The 21,367-nt window shown below is 40.7% G+C and overlaps 1 protein-coding gene across 1 annotated transcript in view; it reads left to right on the top strand.

Annotated features, from left to right (window-relative positions):
* Window positions 1-21,367, top strand: part of LOC139749652 (uncharacterized) — a 239,300-nt gene that overhangs the window by 130,764 nt on the left and 87,169 nt on the right. Inside the window, exons 17-19 of the mRNA XM_071663822.1 lie at window positions 7,978-8,112; window positions 12,800-12,943; window positions 16,893-17,036. Of these exons, the coding sequence (XP_071519923.1) occupies window positions 7,978-8,112; window positions 12,800-12,943; window positions 16,893-17,036 (423 nt within the window). The remainder of the gene's footprint in view (window positions 1-7,977; window positions 8,113-12,799; window positions 12,944-16,892; window positions 17,037-21,367) is intronic.

Here is a 21,367-nt window from a genome sequence, read left to right on the forward strand (position 1 = left end):
GCTTTGCTTATACCCTGGATTGTAATGTCACAAGTTTATAGAGTGCCTTTGTCTTTTGCAGCATTTGCCAGTGATGGATTATCTCATTAGTTCTTTCTTTTTGCCTCTCACTCGACATCTTAAGATATGTGTTCATCAAAGGGTTGTTATTGATATTCAAAAAAAATTATCACTGCTTCCTCTTCTGTTTCTGCCTAGCTTTGTTTATTTCCTCTTTTGGGTATTGAGTGTAACTGGCAGTAGTTCTAGTATGCCACATTGTACTTTTTTCAACTTTTGTATATATACACTGTTTACTCTTACTATTCTAACATGGTGTTTGTGGATTACTGTATTTATGTATCAAAGAAGTGGGTAGGGTGGGCCATTCTTTCGTCTGTTTCCTTGCGCTACCTTGCTAATGCGGGAGACAGCGACAAAGTATAATAAATAGATAAATAGATATACCCATCTGATCTTACCTGTACATTTCACACACTTGCTGCTTTGCTAGAGAGAGAGAGAGCCTACAAGAACCTATAACAAGATTTAGCCAAAATGGCAGGAAAGTGCTAAGCAGGCACATCTTGCTTTATGTATAATACTGTTATTTTTAATGGCCAGTGCAGTTGGTTCACCTAGGATTGATTTCAACCATATGCTTAGTTTTCTATTAAATGTTTCTGTAGTTTATCCATGCATGTTTCTTATTTCTTGTAGCATTACACTGAGAGAGGGTACCTACAACGAGGTTTAGCCAAAGGCAGGGCTTGCACTAAAACTGTTCTTCTTAGCTGCCACCAACATTACATATTAAGATGAGATTTCTTTGTTGTAAAATTGCATACTTGATACAAGATAAAATTCTTTATGGCTAGAAGCTCATTTCAAGGTTAGTTGACTTTGTTCATCTGGGATTGATTTCAAGTTTCCTTTTGAGTGTTTCTGTAGCTCTTCCATGTGTGTTTCTTATTTCTCTGAGCACCACATGAACTATTGTTTCAGCCTCCTGGATGGGTTGTCATATATTTTCAGTTTGTTCCATGGTATTCTTGAAAACTTAACAGAACTGTATTTTCCATGTTGAGAGGTTTTCAGGTTGAACACAAAGTCTTTTATACTTTAATTTTTTTGCCTTCCTTAGTTTATCATCTATCTTTCTCTTCATCTTTCTAGGCTATATATTTGCAGTTCTTTTAGCATTTCATTATAGCAGTCCATATGTTCTGTCCCCTTGATTTTACTTATGAAGTGCATCTGAATTCTCTCTTAATATGCTGGTGACCAAACAATGCAGCAGTATTCAACATTGCTGCTTGCATAGATATGAAGAATGTTTGGAAGGAGAGAACATTATCTCAGAGAGTAAAAATGGATGTGTTTGAAGGAATAATAGTTCCAAAAATGCTATATGGTTGCAAGGCATGGGCCATAGATAGGGTTGTATGGAGGAGGGTGGATGTATTGGAAATGAAATGTTTGAGGACAGTATGTGTCGGGAAGTGGTTTGATCGAATAAGTAATGTAAGGGTAAGAGAGGTGTGTTGAAATAAAAAGAGTATGGTTGAGATAGCAGAAGAGGATGTGTTGAAATGGTTTGGAAATATGGAGAGAATGAGTGAGGAAAGATTGACAAAGATGATATATGTGTCAGAGGTGGAGGGAACAGATGTGGAAAGGGAGCTGTGGTTTCGGTGCATTATACATGACAGCTAGAGACTGAGTGTGAACGAATGAGGCCTTTGTTGTCTTTTTCTAGTGCTACCTTGCGCACATGCGGGGGAAGGGGGTTGTCATTTCATGTGTGGCAGGGTGGCAACGGGAATGAATAAGGGCAGACAGTATGAATTCTGTACATGTGTGTATATGTATATGTCTGTGTGTGTATATATATGGATACGTTGAGATGTATAGGTACGTATATGTGAATGTATGGACATGTATGTATATACATGTGTATGTGGGTGGGTTGGGCCATTCTTAAGAGTCCACGGGGGAAAATGAAACACGATAAGTTCCCAAGTGCACTTTCTTGTAATAATCACATCATCAGGGGAGACACAAGAGAGAACTATAACAGTCACTTGATATACAACGAAGAGACGTAGCTAGGACGCCATTTGGTAAACATGCGATTCCAAGCTGCGTCTCTTTGTTGTATATCAACTGACTGTTATATTTCTCTCTTGATCACGCACAAAATTGTGATCCTTTCCAATATATATGTTTGAAGGAATAGTGGTTCCAACAATGTTGTATGGTTGCGAGGCGTGGGCTATGGATAGAGTTGTGCGCAGGAGGATGGATGTGCTGGAAATGAGATGTTTGAGGACAATGTGTGGTGTGAGGTGGTTTGATCGAGTAAGTAACGTAAGGGTAAGAGAGATGTGTGGAAATAAAAAGAGCGTGGTTGAGAGAGCAGAAGAGGGTGTTTTGAAATGGTTTGGGCACATGGAGAGAATGAGTGAGGAAAGATTGACCAAGAGGATTTATGTGTCGGAGGTGGAGGGAACGAGGAGAAGAGGGAGACCAAATTGGAGGTGGAAAGATGGAGTGAAAAAGATTTTGTGTGATCGGGGCCTGAACATGCAGGAGGGTGAAAGAAGGGCAAGGAATAGAGTGAATTAGAGCGATGTGGTATACCGGGGTTGATGTGCTGTCAGTGGATTGAATCAAGGCATGTGAAGCGTCTGGGGTAAACCATGGAAAGCTGTGTAGGTATGTATATTTGTGTGTGTGGACATATGTATATACATGTGTATGGGGGTGGGTTGGGCCATTTCTTTCGTCTGTTTCCTTGCGCTACCTTGCAAACGCGGGAGACAGCGACAAAGTATAAAAAAAAAAAAAAATATATATATATATATATATATATATATATATATATATTTCTTTCATACTATTCGCCATTTCCCGCATTAGCTAGGTAGCGTTAAGAACAGAGGACTGGGCCTTTGAGGGAATATCCTCATCTGGCCCCCTTCTCTGTTCTTTCTTTGGGAAAAAAAAAAAACAAGAGGGGAGGATTTCCAGCCCCCCGCTCCCTTCCCTTTTAGTCGCCTTCTACGACACACAGGGAATACGTGGGAAGTATTCTTTCTCCCCTATCCCCAAGGATATATATATATATATATATATATATATATATATATATATATATATATATATATATTTTTTTTATACTTTGTCGCTGTCTCCCGCATTTGCGAGGTAGTGCAAGGAAACAGACGAAAGAAATGGCCCAACCCCCCCCCATACACATGTATATACATACGTCCACACATGCAAATATACATACCTACACAGCTTTCCATGCCCTGCTTCAATCCACTGACAGCACGTCAACCCCGGTATACCACATCGCTCCAATTCACTCTATTCCTTGCCCTCCTTTCACCCTCCTGCATGTTCAGGCCCCGATCACACAAAATCTTTTCACTCCATCTTTCCACCTCCAATTTGGTCTCCCTCTTCTCCTTGTTCCCTCCACCTCCGACACATATATCCTCTTGGTCAATCTTTCCTCACTCATCCTCTCCATGTGCCCAAACCACTTCAAAACACCCTCTTCTGCTCTCTCAACCACGCTCTTTTTATTTCCACACATCTCTCTTACCCTTACGTTACTCACTCGATCAAACCACCTCACACCACACATTGTCCTCAAACATCTCATTTCCAGCACATCCATCCTCCTGCGCACAACTCTATCCATAGCCCACGCCTCGCAACCATACAACATTGTTGGAACCACTATTCCTTCAAACATACCCATTTTTGCTTTCCGAGATAATGTTCTCGACTTCCACACATTCTTCAAGGCCCCCAGGATTTTCGCCCCCTCCCCCACCCTATGATTCACTTCCGCTTCCATGGTTCCATCCGCTGCCAGATCCACTCCCAGATATCTAAAACACTTCACTTCCTCCAGTTTTTCTCCATTCAAACTCACCTCCCAATTGACTTGACCCTCAACCCTACTGTACCTAATAACCTTGCTCTTATTCACATTTACTCTTAACTTTCTTCTTCCACACACTTTTCCAAACTCAGTCACCAGCTTCTGCAGTTTCTCACATGAATCAGCCACCAGCGCTGTATCATCAGTGAACAACAACTGACTCACTTCCCAAGCTCTCTCATCCCCAACAGACTTCATACTTGCCCCTCTTTCCAAAACTCTTGCATTTACCTCCCTAACAACCCCATCCATAAACAAATTAAACAACCATGGAGACATCACACACCCCTGCCGCAAACCTACATTCACTGAGAACCAATCACTTTCCTCTCTTCCTACACGCACACATGCCTTACATCCTCGATAAAAACTTTTCACTGCTTCTAACAACTTTCCTCCCACACCATATATTCTTAATACCTTCCACAGAGCATCTCTATCAACTCTATCATATGCCTTCTCCAGATCCATAAATGCTACATACAAATCCATTTGCTTTTCTAAGTATTTCTCACATACATTCTTCAAAGCAAACACCTGATCCACACATCCTCTACCACTTCTGAAACCACACTGCTCTTCCCCAATCTGATGCTCTGTACATGCCTTCACCCTCTCAATCAATACCCTCCCATATAATTTACCAGGAATACTCAACAAACTTATACCTCTGTAATTTGAGCACTCACTCTTATCCCCTTTGCCTTTGTACAATGGCACTATGCATGCATTCCGCCAATCCTCAGGCACCTCACCATGAGTCATACATACATTAAATAACCTTACCAACCAGTCAACAATACAGTCACCCCCTTTTTTAATAAATTCCACTGCAATACCATCCAAACCTGCTGCCTTGCCGGCTTTCATCTTCCGCAAAGCTTTCACTACCTCTTCTCTGTTTACCAAATCATTTTCCCTAACCCTCTCACTTTGCACACCACCTCGACCAAAACACCCTATATCTGCCACTCTATCATCAAACACATTCAACAAACCTTCAAAATACTCACTCCATCTCCTTCTCACATCACCACTACTTGTTATCACCTCCCCATTTGCGCCCTTCACTGAAGTTCTCATTTGCTCCCTTGTCTTACGCACTTTATTTACCTCCTTCCAGAACATCTTTTTATTCTCCCTAAAATTTAATGATACTCTCTCACCCCAACTCTCATTTGCCCTTTTTTTCACCTCTTGCACCTTTCTCTTGACCTCCTGTCTCTTTCTTTTATACATCTCCCACTCAATTGCATTTTTTCCCTGCAAAAATCGTCCAAATGCCTCTCTCTTCTCTTTCACTAATACTCTTACTTCTTCATCCCACCACTCACTACCCTTTCTAATCAACCCACCTCCCACTCTTCTCATGCCACAAGCATCTTTTGCGCAATCCATCACTGATTCCCTAAATACATCCCATTCCTCCCCCACTCCCCTTACTTCCATTGTTCTCACCTTTTTCCATTCTGTACTCAGTCTCTCCTGGTACTTCCTCACACAGGTCTCCTTCTCAAGCTCACTTACTCTCACCACCCTCTTCACCCCAACATTCACTCTTCTTTTCTGAAAACCCATACAAATCTTCACCTTAGCCTCCACAAGATAATGATCAGACATCCCTCCAGTTGCACCTCTCAGCACATTAACATCCAAAAGGCTCTCTTTCGCACGCCTGTCAATTAACACGTAATCCAATAACGCTCTCTGGCCATCTCTCCTACTTACATAAGTATACTTATGTATATCTCGCTTTTTAAACCAGGTATTCCCAATCATCAGTCCTTTTTCAGCACATAAATCTACAAGCTCTTCACCATTTCCATTTGCAACACTGAACACCCCATGTATACCAATTATTCCCTCAACTGCCACATTACTCACCTTTGCATTCAAATCACCCATCACTATGACCCGGTCTCGTGCATCAAAACCACTAACACGCTCATTCAGCTGCTCCCAAAACACTTGCCTCTCTTGATCTTTCTTCTCATGCCCAGGTGCATATGCACCAATAATCACCCACCTCTCTCCATCAACTTTCAGTTTTACCCATATTAATCGAGAATTTACTTTCTTACACTCTATCACATACTCCCACAACTCCTGTTTCAGGAGTATTGCTACTCCTTCCCTTGCTCTTGTCCTCTCACTAACCCCTGACTTTACTCCCCAGACATTCTCAAACCACTCTTCCCCTTTACCCTTGAGCTTCGTTTCACTCAGAGCCAAAACATCCAGGTTCCTTTCCTCAAACATACTACCTATCTCTCCTTTTTTCACATCTTGGTTACATCCACACACATTTAGGCACCCCACTCTGAGCCTTCGAGGAGGATGAGCACTCCCCGCATGACTCCTTCTTCTGTTTCCCATTTTAGAAAGTTAATACAAGGAGGGGAGGATTTCTGGCCCCCTGCTCCCGTCCCCTCTAGTCGCTTTCTACGACATGCGAGGAATACGTGGGAAGTATTCTTTCACCCCTATCCCCAGGGATAATATACATAATATATATATATATATATATATATATATATATATATATATATATATATATATTTTATTTTTTTTTTTTATACTTTGTCGCTGTCTCCCGGGTTTGCGAGGTAGCGCAAGGAAACAGACGAAAGAAATGGCCCAACCCCCCCCATACACATGTATATACATACGTCCACACACGCAAATATACATACCTACACAGCTTTCCATGGTTTACCCCAGACGCTTCACATGCCTTGATTCAATCCACTGACAGCACGTCAGCCCCGGTATACCACATCGCTCCAATTCACTCTATTCCTTGCCCTCCTTTCACCCTCCTGCATGTTCAGGCCCCGATCACACAAAATCTTTTTCACTCCATCTTTCCACCTCCAATTTGGTCTCCCTCTTCTCCTTGTTCCCTCCACCTCCGACACATATATCCTCTTGGTCAATCTTTCCTCACTCATCCTCTCCATGTGCCCAAACCACTTCAAAACACCCTCTTCTGCTCTCTCAACCACGCTCTTTTTATTTCCACACATCTCTCTTACCCTTACGTTACTCACTCGATCAAACCACCTCACACCACACATTGTCCTCAAACATCTCATTTCCAGCACATCCATCCTCCTGCGCACAACTCTATCCATAGCCCACGCCTCGCAACCATACAACATTGTTGGCACCACTATTCCTTCAAACATACCCATTTTTGCTTTCCGAGATAATGTTCTCAACTTCCACACATTCTTCAAGGCCCCCAGAATTTTCGCCCCCTCCCCCACCCTATGATCCACTTCCGCTTCCATGGTTCCATCCGCTGCCAGATCCACTCCCAGATATCTAAAACACTTCACTTCCTCCAGTTTTTCTCCATTCAAACTCACCTCCCAATTGACTTGACCCTCAACCCTACTGTACCTAATAACCTTGCTCTTATTCACATTTACTCTTAACTTTCTTCTTCCACACACTTTTCCAAACTCAGTCACCAGCTTCTGCAGTTTCACACATGAATCAGCCACCAGCGCTGTGTCATCAGCGAACAACAACTGACTCACTTCCCAAGCTCTCTCATCCCCAACAGACTTCATACTTGCCCCTCTTTCCAAAACTCTTGCATTTACCTCCCTAACAACCCCATCCATAAACAAATTAAACAACCATGGAGACATCACACACCCCTGCCGCAAACCTACATTCACTGAGAACCAATCATATATATATATATATATATATATATGTATATATATATGTATATAAAGGGGAAGAGTGGTTTGGGAAACTTTCAGAATCATACTACCTATCACTTGGCTTGATAGTGCTTTGTTCTCAACATGCTATCTGAAATGTAGTTTCTCTTTTAAGGTGACACCCAAATATTTTACATTAGGCATGCTTTCTATCAGTTTACCTGTCAGGCCTTTCTGTGGCACTACTAATGGATCCTTCCTTGACCCATAGATTATTGGATGAGAGATGAGTATGTATGGTTAAGGATGATATCATAAAGAGAATTTCCCCTCTAATTTTGCTCTGTTCCCTTTGAGAAGATATCGATGAATGTGAGTCATCACCTTGTGACCTCGAAGAGGAATGTATCAATAATAATGGATCATTCATATGCCGTCATCTTGCACCATGTGGTCAAGGATTTGTGAGGGATGAAGAAAGCAAACAGTGTAAAGGTTAGTAACATGAAGTAGTTCTTACTGGAATTCATGTGCTTTATGTGCTCTGAGAGGCTGTAGTGATTTTATATTTGCATAAAGAGAATACAGTGTATGAAGATGTCAAGAATCCAGGCTGTAGAAATACTTATTTGAGAGGAGCACGTGTTATGACTAGATGGAATGAAAAAAGTGATGAAGGTACGATTGAGAGTTTTGGTATGGCAGGGAATGCAAAGGGAATGAATTGTGGAGTGGTAAAGTGGATGAAATGTAATACTTTGAGTTGGTTTGGGCATGTGGAAAGAATGCTAGATGTGATGTTTATAAGGAGAGTGTATGATGATACAGTTGTATGGGTTGGTGTGAGAGGTTGACTACCTGTGACATGGGAAATTTGTGTGGAAGAGTTCTGGAGAGAGAGAAATGGGGGAAGAATGTATATAAATGGTGTATGTGAGGGAGGCATGGAAAGGATGGGGATAAGTGGAGACTTTTGCCATTGTTGGTTAGGGCCATAGAAATTTTATATGAACCTGCTATATCCGTAAAGTAGGGGAGAAAGAATTCTGTCTCCATATTCCCCACCTGTCATAGAAAACGACTAAAGACATGCACATATGTACATGTAAACAAATACACATACACATATGAATATTCCATAACAATCTGGTGATGTGGTGGAGTGAGAGAAACACAGATTGGGTAAACACTATACTGATTCTAACGTTTCGACAGAGTCTTGATCACAGAATGAGTACAGAACAGGACTCCAGCTTATGTACCCATTGTCATCGGCCTCCACCCCCTTGGGTACCTGATGCGACCTCCCAAATGGTTGCACCCAGTATTTGACCTTGCTGTCTTAGCCATGTTCCACCTGGCTGCCCCTGCCATGACTGACATCGTCATCTCCATCAAGCTTGATCTCGCCACCTCTGCTGCATTGATCTGTTTCAGAGCCCTAAGGCATTCCCAAAACATTCTTCCCCATTACACTTGAGCTTTATTTTACTCAGACCTGGATCATCCAGGTTCCTTTCCTCAAACTTTTTTCTTTTCATCATGGTTATATCCGCATCCATTGAGACACCCCAGCCAGAGTCTTCAAGGAAGATGAGCACTCCTCCCTTAGCTTCTGTTTCATCTTTTAGAAATTGAAATACAAGAAGAGGAGGGATAACAGGCCCATGCTCTTGCCTCTCTTAGTCATCTTCTACAACACCTTGGGAATATGTGTGTAGAATTATTTCTTCTATCCCCAGGTATAGTTCCAGGAGTACTGTCTTCCTTCTTGAGGCTCCTTCGTTACTTGGAAAGCTGGCTTTATCTACTGTTTGGGACCATAGTTCATAAAATGTTGTGATGTGTGTGCCTGTATGTCCAGAGTATGTAGGGCCATGAGTAGTAAGTCATTGGTGTTTTCTTTATGATAGTTGCAACGTGGGTATGAAGGGTCTTGGGATATGCTGAAAAGGGGTTTGTTGTGATGGATGATGTCCAGATCATTGGCAGAAGAGTTTGACATGTGTTTTTTTTGGGAATTGTGGTTTCTGATGGTTGTATGTCTGGTAGGTTGGAGTTAGTTTATGGATAGGATGACAAGAAAGTTGAATGTAAAGATCTTGGAGAGAGGAGCAGGTATGAGAGTTAGTTAGTGGTAGGGGACCTGTGAGATGAATCATTTGTTGTTTGCTGATGACACTGTGATGATGCTATATTCATAGGAGAAACTGCAGAGGTTGGTCTCTTAGTTCAGGAGGGTATGCAAAAGAGAATGTGTAGAGTAAATGTGAATGAAAGCAGGGCTATTGGAAATGGTAAGTAAATATGAAGAGAAATAAAGGACATTTTGATTTTCATCCTTCTCTTTTTATACCCTGTCCCCAAGAGCTCGAAATGCGATGGCAAAATTTCTTCTTAGTTAGTCCACTCATATGAGCGTGGGAGCTAACTGACCCCTCACACTCAGAATATCCATTTATTGATTGATATTTTTATATAGATAGGTAGATAAATCTTCTGTTTCCCCTTTTAGAAAGTTAAGATACAAGGAGGGGAGGGTTTCCAGCCCCCTGCTCCTGTTCCCTTTAGTCGCCTTCCACGACACGTGAGGAATGTGTGGGAAGTATTCTTTCTCCCCTATCCCCAGGCAAGGAGTAGCACTACACCTGAAACAGGAGTGGTGGGAGTATGTGATAGTCTAAGAAAGTAAACTCTAGATTGATATGGGTAAAACTGAAAGTGGATGGAGAGAGATGGGTGATTATTGGTGCATATGTACCTGGGCATGAGAAGAAAGATCATGAGAGGCAAGTGTTTTGGGAGCAGCTCAGTGAGTGTGTTAGTAGTTTTGATGCACAAGAATGGGTTATAGTGATGGATGATTTGAATGCAAAGGTAAGTAATGTGGCAGTTGAGGGAATGATTGGTGTACATGGGGTGTTCAGTGTTGTAAATGGAAATGGTGAAGAGCTTGTAGATTTATGTGCTGAAAAAGGATTGGTGATTGGGAATACCTGGTTTAAAAAGAGAGATATACATAAGTATACGGATGTAAGTAGGAGTGATGGCCAGAGAGCATTATTGGATTACATGTTAATTGATAGGTGCGCAAAAGAGAGACGTTTGGATGTTAATGTGCTGAGAGGTGCAACTGGAGGGATGTCTGATCATTATCTTGTGGAGGCGAAGGTGAAGATTTGTAGAGGTTTTCAGAATAGAGAGAATGTTGGGGTGAAGAGAGTTGTGAGAGTAAGTGAGCTTGGGAAGGAGACTTGTGTGAGGAAGTACCAGGAGAGACTGAGTATAGAATGGAAAAAAGTGAGAAAAAAGGAGGTAAGGGGAGTGGGGGAGGAATGGGATGTATTTAGGTAAGCAGTTTTGGCTTGCGAAAAAGATGCTTGTGGCATGAGAAGCATGGGAGGTGGGCAGATTAGAAAGGGTAGTGAGTGGTAGGATGAAGAAGTAGGATTGTTAGTGAAAGAGAAGAGAGAGGCATTTGGATGATTTTTGCAGGGAAATAATGCAAATGAGTGGGAGATGTATAAAAGAAAGAGGCAGGAGGTCAAGAGAAAGGTGCAAGAGGTGAAAAAGAGGGCAAATGTGAGTTGGGGTGAGAGAGTATCATTAAATTCTAGGGAGAATATAAAATGTTTTGGAAGGAGGTAAATAAAGTGCGTAAGACAAGGGAACAAATGGGAACTTCAGTGAACGGGGCTAATGGAGAGGTGATAACAAGTAGTGGTGATGTGAGAAGGAGATGGAGTGAGAATTTTGAGGGTTTGTTGAATGTGTTTGATGATAGAGTGGCAGATATAGGATGTTTTCGGTCAAGGTGGTGTGCAAAGTGAGAGGGTTAGGGAGAATGATTTGGTAAACAGAGAAGAGGCAGTAAAAGCTTTGTGGAAGATGAAAGCTGGCAAGGCAGTGGGTTTGGATGGTATTGCAGTGGAATTTATTGAAAAAGGGGGTGACTGTATTGTTGACTAGTTGGTAAGGTTATTTAATGTATGTATGACTCATGGTGAAGTGCCTGAGGATTGGCGGAATGCTTGGGAGGTAAGTTTGAATGGAGAAAAATTGGAGGAAGTGAAGTGTTTTAGATATCTGGGAGTGGATTTGGCAGTGAATGGAACCATGGAAGCAGAAGTGAATCATATGGTGGGGGAGGGGGCGAAAGTTCTGGGAGCATTGAAGAATGTGTGGAAGTCGAGAACATTATCTCGGAAAGCAAAAATGGGTATGTTTGAAGGAATAGTGGTTCCAACAATGTTATATGGTTGCGAGGTGTGAACTATGGATAGAGTTGTGCGGAGGAGGGTGGATGTGCTGGAAATGAGATGTTTGAGGACAATATGTGGTGTGAGGTGGTTTGATCGAGTAAGTAATGATAGGGTAAGAGAGATGTGTGGTAATAAAAAGAGTGTGGTTGAGAGAGCAGAAGAGGGTGTTTTGAAATGGTTTGGTCACATGGAGAGAATGAGTGAGGAAAGATTGACCAAGAGGATATATGTGTCAGAGGTGGAGGGAACGAGGAGAAGTGGGAGACCAAATCAGAGGTGGAAAGATGGAGTGAAAAAGATTTTGAGTGAATGGGGCCTAAACATGCTGGAGGATGAAAGGCATGCAAGGAATAGAGTGAATTGGAATGATGTGGTATACAGGGGTCGACTTGCTGTCAATGGATTGAACCAGGGCATGTGAAGCGTCTGGGGTAAACCATGGAAAGTTTTGTGGGACCTGGATGTGGAAAGGGAGCTGTGGTTTCTTTGCATTATTACATGACAGCTAGAGACTGAGTGTGAACGAATGTGGCCTTTTTTTGACTTTTCCTAGCGCTACCTCGCGCACATGAGGGGGGAGGGGGTTGTTATTTCATGTGTGGCGGGATGGCGATGGGAATGAATAAAGGCAGACAGTATGAATTATGCACATGTGTATATATGTATATGTCTGTGTGTGTATATATATGTATACATTGAGATGTATAGGTATGTATATTTGCGTGTGTGGACGTGTATGTATATACATGTGTATGTGGGTGGGTTGGGCCATTCTTTCATCTGTTTCCTTGTGTTACCTCACTAATGCGGGAGACAGCAACAAAGCAAAATAATTCTAAAAGATAAGGTAGATAAATGTAAATGCACTTGTGTACATATTTGTGTATGTTTGTAAATATGTATTTTTATACATTTCACAGATGTAGATGAGTGTGATACAGATGAGCATACTTGTCAAGTCCCAAAGGAGGCATGTACAAACACAGTAGGCAGCTATAGATGCAGAGCACTCAAAGATTGTCCTTGGGGTTTAACTAGAGACCTTGAATCTCTTAGATGTGTGGGTAAGTTGGAACTTATAGCATATGCAGAAGGAAGGGATGATACTAAGATATTACATACAAATTAGAAAAAACATCAGTGTTTTTTGTGTATTGATTATTGTTTATCTCATTTAAGTTCTTCATTACATTTTCTCTTTTTATTTTTTTCATAAGAATTTTCTGCCAATACAGGAAAGTTTATAGCTTCCTATCTCTCATGCTTTGCTGATGCATCTTGCATTGAATGACTGTTCCTGTATCTTCAACAAACAGCAACTTACTCACTTCCCAGGCCCTCTCATCCCATACAGACTGCATACTTGTCCCACTTTCCAAGACCTTTGCACTTACCTTCCTTACCACCCAATCCATAAGCAAATTAAATGACCATGGTGACATCATACACCCCTGCCACAGACCAGCCTTCATTTAGAACCATTCAATATCCTCTCTTCTTACTTACACCTTAAACCTTACATAAGAACTTCTCAGTCCTTGTGGCAGCTCTCCTCCCATGCCCTAAATTCTTAAGACGTTCCACAAGGCATCTCTATCAACTCTATCATATGCTTTTTTCAGATCCACAAATGCCCCATACAAATCATCTGTTTCTCTAAGTATTTCTCACACACATTCTCTAAAGCACACACCTGATCCACACATCCTGTACCCTTGTGCCGCTTCTGAAACCACACTGGTCATTCCCAGTCTGATGCTTTGTATATGCCTTCACCCTCTCAATCAGTACCCTCCCATACAACTTACCAGGTACATTCACCAAACTTATACCATTGTAGTTTGAACACTTACCTTTATTCCTCCTGCCTTTATAGATTGGCACTATACATGCATTCCACCAGTCCATGGGCACCTCATCATAATCCATACATACATTGAAAATCCTAGGTAACCATTCAACAACACAGCCACCCACTTTCATAATAAATTGAATTGTAATACCTTCCACTCTAGCCACCTTATCATGTTTCATATTACGTAAGGCTTTCACTTCCTCATCTCTTTTCACCAAACCACCCTTCATGATTGTCTCACTTTGCATACCACCCAAGCCTAAAAACTTACATCTGCTAAACTATCATCATAGTTAACAGGCCTTCGAAATGCTCACTTCATTTCTTCCCTACGTCGTCTTTACCTGTTATCTTTTCTTCTTTTGCCCCTTCACTGATGATCCTATCTGTCCTCATAATTTTTGCATATATTAACCTCCTTCAGAAACATATTCATATTCTCCCTAAAGTTTGCTAATACTTGCTCACCCCACCTCCCAAATGCTCTCTTTTTCAACCCCTGCACCTTTCTCTTGACCTCCTGCTGCTTTCTCCCATAAATATCCCAATCATTTGCCCTTATTCCCTGTAAATTAGTCATACTGAGTATTAGCAATTCAATTCAGAACAGTGAGCATATAATCAATAAAATGAGATGATGAATTATATTTTTTGTACAATTCTTTCTACCCATTTCTCTTCAGTTTGCTCTGGCCTAATGCATAAACGGATAATCATCCATGAATTTAGGGAACTATAGAAGAAAATTTGTGAGATAGAAGGAAATCTTGCCAAGCATTAGCAACTATTACTGGATTAAAGCATTCAACTTACGATAAATAGAATTGTGTAGATTATATTTTCCATACATTTTTTCCATAAATTTGTCTTCAGTAGATTCTCATCTCATGCATGAATTGATAATTGTCTTCATATTTAGAAAAATATAGGAAAGATAAGGTGAAATAAATAGAGGTCCCACCAAACATTAGCGATCATCATTGGTGCAAAATATTCAACATATAACTTTCATTAAGGTACGCTTGAGGTAAACATTAGAAATATTTATAAGAAGATATCTCTTTAATTCTTTATTCTTATGAGCAACTACAGTGAAATTTTCAGATTAAAAGTATATACATTTCAACCTCCTGAGTCATCTTATATGAGTGCTACACTGCTGCCAAGCATTTGAGGCTTTAAATGAGTAGTTTCAGACACTGAGTTCTGTGGTATTTTTGTAATTGTGTTGTCACAAATGTGATTACTGATGGTTTTACAGTAGAAATCACTCTTACTAAATCATTTTATGATAAGAGAGCATATATCTTGAACAGGCATCTATGGCAAATCCACAGATACTTTCCAGCATAAGGAAATAGTTTAGACTTTAGTGTCTGGAAAGGACGTATGTGTTCCTACCTGAAGTATTGATTGTCGTATGTTTTGCCTCAGGAACGGAGGCAGTGGTACCAAGAACTGATCCTTATAAGAGATCAATTGCTTCCACTTAAGAGGATCTCATATGAGGTCATTCACTATAAAGGATGGAGAATAGTATAATTCAGGTACACCACCGATTTTCTGGCAGTCTTGTTTCCAATGCCTTGCCAGATTAACCATTTAGCCAGACCAGCCGTGGTCACATAATAATAATAATTCATCAACACACCTCTAACCCACTAATTGTACATCTTTCATGTGTCTAAAGTATACCATGGACTGCTAGAAATGTAAATTAAACAAATATTAAATGCTTGAGCACCCTAAGATGGTAAGTCTGTCCCTAAATTGTTTGAATCCTCTGTTGTTGAATTTTCTGTTGTTAGTGTTTTCCCAAGGTGTGCATCGCCAGCATTATGCAGTTTCGTCTGCATTATACACCTGCTCAGGACTGAAGTGCTCATCAACTATGAGTTTTGCAAATTCGTCCACATACTCGGCAGTTCCTTTGTGGTTTGCAGACTGCTTTTTTCCGTACACTTTATTCATGGAAATTCCATGATGCTTCTTGAATCTTTGAAGTCATTCTTCATTATAGTCATGCTCATGTTGTAGTTTAAGTTCATAATGGAACAACTAAGCCTGGTCCATTATCATGCTACCTGACAAGTCCACTCGAACATTGTTGAAACAATTTCATCATCACTCGATCGTGCTCATTACCCTTACCATCTTTCATAGTTTTTCTAATCGTCATTTGCTTCTTGGAATCAAAGGTCTACATAGAATTTCAGTATTTTCTCCCTTTGCTTCTTTATATCAAAAACAGTTGATGAACCAATACTGTAGATGTCATACAGCTTACGCACCAAAACCCCACGATCTATTTTTTTCAACAGTTCTACTTTATCTTGGATCGATATGGACTGGTGTTTACTTTTGACAATACGACTGACACTCTCATATGTCTTAGAAACCATAGCTAGGGTTAAATTTGAGCAAAGTAAGCCAAGAATCTCACAGAATTGTGGTATCACCACCAACAGGTCCAGTGTAAAGAATGTGAATAAGCACGCCCTACACACAACGCCATCTGTAGGTGCCCAGTAACTATTCTGGTGGCTGTGGTAATTTTAAATTCCCTCACATAATTTTGTTTGGACTAAAGTAGGTGCCAAACCATCATTTGCCAAAAATTCAGTGATGTACCTGTACAGTAAATTGTATTTTTCATACGTTTCTCAACAGAATTGTCTTCAGTAGGTCTTGCCTACAGAATGATCTTCATGTATGGGAATGTTAGTTAGCGCAATAATCAATATAGTCACCCACCCAGCTGAGCATGTGAATTTGAGAGGTTGATGCATATTCTTATAACAATTGAGATAATTTAGGTAAGCATGAAATAGGGAAATCAAACTGAAGATGCAAGAATTATTTTGATTTGTGCATTTTTCTGCATAAGTATGTGGTTATTAATTCACCCATTAGGTAAGAAACTACTGAATGAAACTGTTTAGAGAAAATTTGTGAGATGTACAATTTACTGCATCATTTTATTGATTAAATGTTGAATTTTCTCAACTGAAGATTGTTGATAATCAGTAAGACTCCCATATATTTTTGCTTACTTTTTCCTAAATCTTTTGAATATGTAGATGACTGTCATGCATGTATTATATTTAGATATTTTTCCAAAACTTTCTTCACACTTTTTAATCACATGTTTGCCTCAGATGTGGATGAATGCGTAGAAGGTACTCATGACTGTCATGAAGGTGAACGCTGTTTCAACCAGTATGGTAGATATATATGTCGGGGATCACCTACCTCCTGCACCAAAGGCTTCAGGTACAACGCTCTTGAAAGGCGTTGTAAGGGTATGTTTCCTTTGTAAGCATATTAGGCTTTACTTCTTGATTAATTGTAACAATTTTGAGATTTTTTCTTTTATAGAATGCTAAATTTCTAGATATTTGGTTAGTGGACTCCTGTAAAAACAAATACATTTCATGAAGTGTGACTTTACGTTTTGAATAAGAAATTGTACAAAGCTACAAAGGTTTATCATGGACAGTATCAAATATTCTTAATTTAGATGTTGCAAATCATTTTTATTCTTTTGGAAGGCATAGTGTTAGATTCCTGTGAATACAGTTTTAATACCTTTAGCATGAAAGTTGAACACCTACCCATGATGTTGCTTAACATTTTCATGCTATTTGCTTCAGCCTGTGCTTATGTAAAATGATGCTATTGGCGTCAGTCTACACAAACAATCTTCTGCTATTTCATGGGGTGGGTGGTGACAGGAATGGATGAAGGCAGCAAGTATGAGTATGTACATGTGTATATATGTATATGTCTGTTTATGTATGTATATGTGCGTGTATGGGCGTATATGTATATATATATGAGTGTATGTGGGTGGGTTAGGCCATTCCTCATCTATTTCCTTGCACTACCTCGCTGATGCAGGAGACGGCGATTAAGTATAATAGTGATATATAACTAAGAAATATTCCCTGGGGATAGGGGAGAAAGAATACTTCCCACGTATTCCCAGCGTGTCGTATAAAGTATAAAAAAAAAAAAATATATATATATATATATATATATATATATATATATATATATATATATATATATATATATATATATATATATATATATTTTTTATTACTTTTTTTATTATACTTTGTCGCTGTCTCCCGCGTTTGCGAGGTAGCGGAAGGAAACAGACGAAAGAAATGGCCCAACCCCTCCCATACACATGTATATACATACATCCACACACGCAAATATACACACCTACACAGCTTTCCATGGTTTACCCCACACGCTTCACATGCCTTGATTCAATCCACTGACAGCACGTCAACCCCGGTATACCACATCGCTCCAATTCACTCTATTCCTTGCCCTCCTTTCACCCTCCTGCATGTTCAGGCCCCGATCACACAAAATCTTTTTCACTCCATCTTTCCACCTCCAATTTGGTCTCCCTCTTCTCCTTGTTCCCTCCACCTCCGACACATATATCCTCTTGGTCAATCTTTCCTCACTCATCCTCTCCATGTGCCCAAACCACTTCAAAACACCCTCTTCTGCTCTCTCAACCACGCTTTTTTTATTTCCACACATCTCTCTTACCCTTACGTTACTCACTCGATCAAACCACCTCACACCGCACATTGTCCTCAAACATCTCATTTCCAGCACATCCATCCTCCTGCGCACAACTCTATCCATAGCCCACGCCTCGCAACCATACAACATTGTTGGATCCACTATTCCTTCAAACATACCCATTTTTGCTTTCCGAGATAATGTTCTTGACTTCCACACATTCTTCAAGGCCCCCAGGATTTTCGCCCCCTCCCCCACCCTATGATCCACTTCCGCTTCCATGGTTCCATCCGCTGCCAGATCCACTCCCAGATATCTAAAACACTTCACTTCCTCCAGTTTTTCTCCATTCAAACTCACCTCCCAATTGACTTGACCCTCAACCCTACTGTACCTAATAACCTTGCTCTTATTCACATTTACTCTTAACTTTCTTCTTCCTCACACTTTTCCAAACTCAGTCACCAGCTTCTGCAGTTTCTCACATGAATCAGCCACCAGCGCTGTATCATCAGCGAACAACAACTGACTCACTTCCCAAGCTCTCTCATCCCCAACAGACTTCATACTTGCCCCTCTTTCCAAAACTCTTGCATTTACCTCCCTAACAACCCCATCCATAAACAAATTAAACAACCATGGAGACATCACACACCCCTGCCGCAAACCTACATTCACTGAGAACCAATCACTTTCCTCTCTTCCTACACGTACACATGCCTTACATCCTCGATAAAAACTTTTCACTGCTTCTAACAACTTTCCTCCCACACCATATATTCTTAATACCTTCCACAGAGCATCTCTATCAACTCTATCATATGCCTTCTCCAGATCCATAAATGCTACATACAAATCCATTTGCTTTTCTAAGTATTTCTCACATACATTCTTCAAAGCAAACACCTGATCCACACATCCTCTACCACTTCTTAAACCACACTGCTCCTCCCCAATCTGATGCTCTGTACATGCCTTCACCCTTTCAATCAATACCCTCCGATATAATTTACCAGGAATACTCAACAAACTTATACCTCTGTAATTTGAGCACTCACTCTTATCCCCTTTGCCTTTGTACAATGGCACTATGCACGCATTCCGCCAATCCTCAGGCTCCTCACCATGAGTCATACATACATTAAATAACCTTACCAACCAGTCAACAATACAGTCACCCCCTTTTTTAATAAATTCCACTGCAATACCATCCAAACCTGCTGCCTTGCTGGCTTTCATCTTCCGCAAAGCTTCCACTACCTCTTCTCTGTTTACCAAATCATTTTCCCTAACCCTCTCACTTTGCACACCACCTCGACCGAAACACCCTATATCTGCCACTCTATCATCAAACACATTCAACAAACCTTCAAAATACTCACTCCATCTCCTTCTCACATCACCACTACTTGTTATCACCTCCCCATTTGCGCCCTTCACTGAAGTTCCCATTTGCTCCCTTGCCTTACGCACTTTATTTACCTCCTTCCAGAACATCTTTTTATTCTCCCTAAAATTTAATGATACTCTCTCACCCCAACTCTCATTTGCCCTTTTTTCACCTCTTGTACCTTTCTCTTGACCTCCTGTCTCTTTCTTTTATACATCTCCCACTCAATTGCATTTTTTCCCTGCAAAAATCGTCCAAATGCCTCTCTCTTCTCTTTCACTAATACTCTTACTTCTTCATCCCACCACTCACTACCCTTTCTAATCAACCCACCTCCCACTCTTCTCATGCCACAAGCATCTTTTGCGCAATCCATCACTGATTCCCTAAATACATCCCATTCCTCCCCCACTCCCCTTACTTCCATTGTTCTCACCTTTTTCCATTCTGTACTCAGTCTCTCCTGGTACTTCCTCACACAGGTCTCCTTCTCAAGCTCACTTACTCTCACCACCCTCTTCACCCCAACATTCACTCTTCTTTTCTGAAAACCCATACGAATCTTCACCTTCGCCTCCACAAGATAATGATCAGACATCCCTCCAGTTGCACCTCTCAGCACATTAACATCCAAAAGTCTCTCTTTCGCACGCCTGTCAATTAACACGTAATCCAATAACGCTCTCTGGCCATCTCTCCTACTTACATAAGTATACTTATGTATATCTCGCTTTTTAAACCAGGTATTCCCAATCATCAGTCCTTTTTCAGCACATAAATCTACAAGCTCTTCACCATTTCCATTTACAACACTGAACACCCCATGTATACCAATTATTCCCTCAACTGCCACATTACTCACCTTTGCATTCAAATCACCCATCACTATGACCCGGTCTCGTGCATCAAAACCACTAACACACTCATTCAGCTGCTCCCAAAACACTTGCCTCTCTTGATCTTTCTTCTCATGCCCAGGTGCATGTGCACCAATAATCACCCATCTCTCTCCATCAACTTTCAGTTTTACCCATATTAATCGAGAATTTACTTTCTTACACTCTATCACATACTCCCACAACTCCTGATTCAGGAGTATTGCTACTCCTTCCCTTGCTCTTGTCCTCTCACTAACCCCTGACTTTACTCCCCAGACATTCCCAAACCACTCTTCCCCTTTACCCTTGAGCTTCGTTTCACTCAGAGCCAAAACATCCAGGTTCCTTTCCTCAAACATACTACCTATCTCTCCTTTTTTCACATCTTGGTTACATCCACACACATTTAGGCACCCCACTCTGAGGCTTCGAGGAGGATGAGCACTCCCCGCGTGACTCCTTCTTCTGTTTCCCATTTTAGAAAGTTAATACAAGGAGGGGAGGATTTCTGGCCCCCCGCTCCCGTCCCCTCTAGTCGCTTTCTACGACACGCGAGGAATACGTGGGAAGTATTCTTTCACCCCTATCCCCAGGGATAATATACATATATATATACATATACACATACACACACATACACATACATACGCACATATACACACACACACACATACATATATATACATATGAGAAATGTAAGAAACAATTTAGAAAACTGAAACTTCTAGCTTGAAATGAATGAATAAAATGAATGTCACATAATGGTTCAACCTCTATATATATATATATATATATATATATATATATATATATA

The sequence above is a fragment of the Panulirus ornatus genome, chromosome 7 (genome assembly GCF_036320965.1).
Source record: "Panulirus ornatus isolate Po-2019 chromosome 7, ASM3632096v1, whole genome shotgun sequence".
Classification (NCBI taxonomy): domain Eukaryota; kingdom Metazoa; phylum Arthropoda; class Malacostraca; order Decapoda; family Palinuridae; genus Panulirus; species Panulirus ornatus.